The sequence below is a fragment of the Nymphaea colorata genome, chromosome 3 (assembly GCF_008831285.2).
Source record: "Nymphaea colorata isolate Beijing-Zhang1983 chromosome 3, ASM883128v2, whole genome shotgun sequence".
NCBI lineage: Eukaryota > Viridiplantae > Streptophyta > Magnoliopsida > Nymphaeales > Nymphaeaceae > Nymphaea > Nymphaea colorata.
The window spans coordinates 10,651,802-10,657,606 of NC_045140.1; the positions used below are offsets into that span (position 1 = coordinate 10,651,802).

Here is a 5,805-nt window from a genome sequence, read left to right on the forward strand (position 1 = left end):
ATTCACTACTAAAGCAATAAGCATGGGGCGTTCGGGAAATACGGCAGACTTCAAAAGTACCAGAAAGAAGATGATAAACAAGGAAGACAGAAAAGCGGCACTATCAAATCTCAAGAATTGGTCATAAGTAGTCGCACAGAACCGCGGTGCCGGCGGTCCCGTTGCATATCTGGGATGTGGGCGTAGGGTTGACCGACGGACTAAGCGGGGAAGGAGAGATGGCTGCAACTGTTGAGTCGTTTTGCCAAAAGCCACCCGGAGGTGTAAGGGCCGCCTGGAACGTCACAGTCGCTATCAGGATAGCCACTATGATCATGTTGTCTGTTGTCTGCCAGCTTCGCCCGTCCTTTCCTTTTTCTCTCCCTTTCAGCTTCAGTGGAGTGATCAGTGACAGCTGATATTGTGGACGTTGGGTTGTGGGAGGGCGCAACATCGGTCTCTGTGGACGCTGGGTTTTGGGAGGGCGCAACATCGGTTGTGGCCGCTGGGTCGTGGGAGGGCGCAACACCTGTCTCTGTGGACGCTGGCGCGTTCTTTGGGTTGAGAAGCTTCACCATTTCGTCGTCCTCGTTTCGTCTGCTCCCAGTTAACCGGCAGTTCAGTAGTTCACGTGGAGTGACGTCGTACTTATTCGAGGCGTTCAAGTCCACCGCCACGGGACTATTGTCGATAAGAATACCAGTTACCTGCCATTAAACGTCTCTCATTTACGTGCTTCACTTGTTGATAAGAATTATAGTTACCTGCAATTAAATGTTTCTGATTTACGTGTTTGACTTTGACATGAAGGCAGGCACCTAAATGTTTTCGGATATCTTACAGCATCCGACTTAATTAGTTACATTGTATGCAGACTCAAATTCACGTTCGGGCTTAAATTTTTGAAACCGATCGGCTTAAATTTTTGAAACCGATCCAGATCGATCTAACATAATTGTCGGGTTAGCAAACTGTCTACTTCCATATATAGATTCAAACTTGGTCATTTAATAAGCCGTATATGGAGCCCGACAACGCTGATTTATATCCATTTCAGATACATGCTGCCTATAATTTGTATTTAAAATTGACAAACTAGTTTCTGGAAAGACAATTTGTATTGAATGCAGGCTTCGTCTCTTACATACAATGAAACATATGTTGGATTCTAAACTTCAAGTTTTTTCTCGAGAACAAAAAAAAATTAAACATAAACATAAACATAATCAATCTAAATCTCCATTAATGGTTTTAATTATAGTCATACAGACCATGTAAATTTCATCCATCAAATTCTCTTGATCCTAATAGTGTTTACGGAAAAAATAATATTGACTGGCCTAAATGGAAATGATGACTAGGCACGAGCCTGTCAGACGTACCGATTACACTATGGCGATTGTATGATGGTTCCTAAATAAATACTTGTCAAAAAATAATTTTTTAAAAAATAACTACCATGCACCCAACAATATTTTTTAATCTGGATCCCCAAGAATGAGAGCTCATTCTTGGTGAATTTTAAGGAGTAAAATTTTCTTGTTCGAGCAACTTAAATTTTACCTCTGACTTGGTTTATATGGTGAGAGCAACTTAAATTTTCTTGTTCAAAAAGTTCCTCATCCCCGCTATTTATAGGTAAGAATTAAAAGGTCAACGTTTGTTATGAGAAGTGTAGTAGATAGCAATATTGGTGTTTGATCAGTTTGCTCACAAATACAGTTTAACTATGAAACATTTAAAAATGTTTAAAATGATTTTAAAATCTGTAATATATAAAAAATATATGAACATCTATTGGTCTTATCATACTGGCAGAGCCCCATCTGTTTTCAAGCAAAAGCTGAAAATAATGAACCAAGTAAAGGGAGCTGTTGGATGGAGATCAACCCTAGTTCCTCAACTTGGAATGAATGGCAGAGCAGTTATATGGATACGGTGCTTGACCCGTACACGCTTTTCCATTTCTCGCAAAAATGAATGACTCCCAGGTTACACAGTTCCCGGTGCAGTGAAAGATTTCCACTTACCTTTCTTAGGTTTCTTGCTGCTGCCAAATGCAAAGCAGTATTGCCGCAACAATCTCCTTCGTTGACTATACCTTCGACCTCCTCTCACATCTCCCCTTCCCACTTTTGGTCCGACATGCTTTCCGTCCTTCCTCTTTTCCTCCGCCTTGCTGACCTCTCATCGTTCACGTCCCCATCCTGGCCCCTTTCACCTACCCGTGAGTTCACTTTTTCTTCTTGCTACCTGGCCTCCTTTGGTCCCTCTGTCGCGTCACTCCCCCCCGGTCTCTTTGGTCTCCTGACCCATCTCCTCGACCCATTGCTTTTGTCTGGCTTCTTCTGACTGGCCATATCAACACTTTTGATCACCTACAGCGCCTTGGCATCAGTTTGACTAACCAGTGTCCCTTATGTCTTGTTGCGACTGAGTCTATGGTCCACCTTTTTACTTCTTGCCCTTTTTTCTTTAGTGTCCTTGCTTCTACTTGGCCTTCCCTTGTTAGTAATCTTCCAAACCCACCATCCATTCGTCTTTTCTTCCTCTTTTGTCCTTCCCCCCACCTGACTGCTTCTTGGGGTCATGTCTGGAGGCCGTGGCTCATTTCAGCTTGGTGGCGCATTTGGGTGGAGCGCAACAACAGGGTCTTCAGGGGCACATTCTCTTCACCAGATTCTGTGGCTCGTCTTGTGCAAGGGGATATCCAGTTCGCCATTCGGATAAAGCGCCGCCGCCTGACTGCGGTTGGGTGACTGTGCCGTTTCGTCTTTCTTCTTCTCTCTTATTTTTCTGTGCATTGTATTGTTTATTTGTTCCTCCTGCTTGCGTAATTTTGTTCTTTGCGGATTGTTTTTATATTTAGGGGACCTCTTGTCCCCAAATTTTGTTATATATTTCCATTTTATCAACTATACCTTCTACCTCCTGCAACGACATCAAGAACTCCACTACTCCTACCTTATTCTCCTTCACGCTCAAATGCAAGACCGTCTCTCCTCTATCTGTTTTTTCCTTGAGGCACCAGGGGTTGACAGCCAAGACCTGTTTCAGCACATCCACTCTGCCCTTCATGGCTGCAGCATGTGCCGGAAGTCGGCCATGCTTGTCCTTCAAAGAAGAGAGGTCGGGATCTGCGGCCAGCAACAAGTTGACCATGCCCAAGTGCCCCTTGGCTGCGGCCAAATGAAGTGGGGAGAACCCTGCTTCATTCAAATCGCTTGACAGCTCCAGCTCCGGCTTTGCACTCAGTACTTCACGAGCAAAGTCGACGTGCCCGTAGATGGCTGCTATATGTAGGATATTGTTGCCGTTCGAATTTGCTGTTTCTGATCTTTCAAGTATATGCCCATCTTCTGACATCAATTGTCTCAGTCTAAACATATCTCCAACTAAAGCACACTCGTACAACTTAGGATCCATTATCCTTTTGAAAAGGGCAAGATGCGTGGGACTAGGCGGACCCTGATCAGAGGCTTCGAACAACCTTACAAATCAAAGAAGAGGGTAAACCTCTCTCTCAATGTAGGGATGTGGAGGCGCAAAAAGGCATGTCACTGCTCGGTTTATATAACATTTGCAGAGCTAGCTAGTCAATCTCTATTCTCAATTCTCATAGACCGTGTAAATGTATAGAGCTAGAATACAGAAATTAAGCATATGGAATTACGTGGTTCACCTGTTGGCGGGACTTGATCTCATGCATGTCAATTAAGTGAAGCTAGAAACTAATTAATCACAATTGCATCAGTTAGGGGTTTGGCGTGCATATAGTTTGGGCCAAACATTTCACCACCACTTGTTTCTCAAGATTGGTTTGGCCACCTTTTTGGCTGTGTAGTGTGTCTGCTTGCTCCGACTATTCATGATATCAGTGCTTATTGACAGCAAGGACGGTCATGTGCATTTATTATATGCATAAGCCAGAAAACGGATTGAAATGGTCAAAGGGCCACCAGGCCAGGGGCGTATCCAACTTTGGACTGGGTTCGGGTCTAGGCATTTACCTAGTCCGACTTAATCGTGCACTGATCTACCCTAATCCAGTCGAAACTTGGGTTCACATATGACCAATAGTTTATTTATGTCTCATATTTGAGAATTAAATTGGTTTGAAATTAGATCTGAAAATAGATGGACGTAAATCTCAGATTGGATAATGGATTCTGGACTAGGGGTGTTTGATCTGATTACCTCTAGCTACGGGTCAACCATCTCCAGGGCGTAGTTCCCGAATGGGAGTTTGAAACCGAGCCCTGCGGAGAACTTTGCTGGCAAAGATTAGTGTGGTAGATAGTTTCAAGTTTCTCGAGAAAAAAGATATTTCGGAACGTGTTCCTTTGTGGGCACTTATAAGAGAGATTGACATCTTGGGTATTGTTTGCAATCTTAGCTCTACTTTTTAATTTGCCAAGATTAATCTCATGCTCCTTGGATAATATTAATTGATTTGGACGCTCGCCTGGTTGATCTTCGTCTCATATCCCTGAGCAGACGTTGAATTGATCACTGTCCGAACTGAGCACTGATATCTCCGATATATAGCTATATGCCCTCAGTCTCATTGTATTATTTTTCACAAGCATATATCCTAGTGGGAAAAGGTTTGGTTAATGTATATGTCCTGAATTTTGATTAATATGTCCTGAGATGATATCGACTTCGGTTACCCAAACAATTATTTCTTCAAAATTATCGTCTCTATAAGTAGGGAAAATACAGCCTAAAAAATTGGATAATTGATTCGTGGATTGTCTAGGGCGTTGGATAGGTGGTTGAAATTTAATTTTCTTTGTTTGGCTTATTCTGTCAATAATTCCAAAAGTCATGCTTCAAGCCATCAATAAAGGAAAAATGTTTCAACATAATACATTTAATTTGCTTTAAATATACGTATATACGTGGGATCTGATAAAATATTACAAAGTACTCCCTTTTGAATTATAACGCCACTGGGAAGGGATATTCAGATCAAACGCACTAATGAATTTGGACCATTATATTGTGTCCAGTACCCAGGGTTGGACTTAATACCTGTTTTCAGAAAGGCATCAAGTTTTGTATCTCAATATCGAGGAAACATTAATCGTTGTCGGATTTCAAAGTACTGGAAAGATCTGAAGTTGGTTTCAGATGTCATTCTCTCAATCCAAATCTCAAGTAATAGATTAGGGTGGACATGTGCGTGATTAGGCCTGACTTGGTAAGGCCTAGACCCGAACGGGATCCGACTTGCTTGGTCCCTTGACTGTTTCAATCTTCATGTATAGAACAAAGATATTGGCCATGATGGGGCCGATGGCTTCAAAGGGGTCGCATCTTAAGAGAGTGACCTAAAGAGAAGCAATTAAGGGTATTCACGCCGGGTCAAGCCACCCCACATTTGACGAGAAGCCCAGAAGGAAGCCAGTAATACCCACTGATCATTAAAGGGTCTCCAATCTTGCCAAGCTTGTCAGATTCAAATGGGGACATCATGTAACCGATATATACATTGGAAGATGAATCTAGTCATGCTGTAAACAAGGGACTCCTTTCCTAGCTAATAAACAACCGATGAGTCGAACCTCCTGTATCAACATTGAAAGGCCGTGCGAGGCATCTCTTGTATATATTCATAAAAGAATAATAGCAACAATGAAACATACAGGGAGATTGTGTTCTCTCTATCGTGGTCGTAGCTAGGTAAATTTTTATTTAAGCAAACTTACAGCGTCACCAAAGCACCTATGGTTCTGTTCATAGGAGCAATGCCATGTGAAGCTGTAACGGGAATGTGCTTGCATTTTGTTAGCGCAGAGAAGTTCTGGAGATGAATCCCAT

At 42.5% G+C, this 5,805-nt stretch overlaps 1 protein-coding gene across 1 annotated transcript; it reads right to left on the reverse strand.

Moving 5' to 3' along the window:
- Nucleotides 1–200: 200 nt before the first annotated feature.
- LOC116250304 (ankyrin repeat-containing protein ITN1-like) lies at nt 201–3,405 on the reverse strand. Its single transcript, XM_031623939.1, has 3 exons — nt 2,908–3,405; nt 2,010–2,087; nt 201–686 (listed from the first exon to the last, which is right to left on the reverse strand). The coding sequence occupies exons 1-3, from the start codon at nt 3,403–3,405 to the stop codon at nt 201–203; spliced, it is 1,062 nt and encodes a 353-aa protein (XP_031479799.1).
- Nucleotides 3,406–5,805: the final 2,400 nt, after the last annotated feature.

Coding starts and splice junctions, on each gene's coding strand:
- LOC116250304 (XM_031623939.1), bottom strand. CDS start 3,405: ATGGATCCTAAGTTGTACGAGTGTGCTTTAGTTGGAGATATGTTTAGA. Junction 2,088..2,907: donor TCTTGATGTCGTTGCAGGAG/GTAGAAGGTATA, acceptor ATGTGAGAGGAG/GTCGAAGGTATAGTCAACGA. Junction 687..2,009: donor CAGCAAGAAACCTAAGAAAG/GTAAGTGGAAAT, acceptor GTTTAATGGCAG/GTAACTGGTATTCTTATCGA.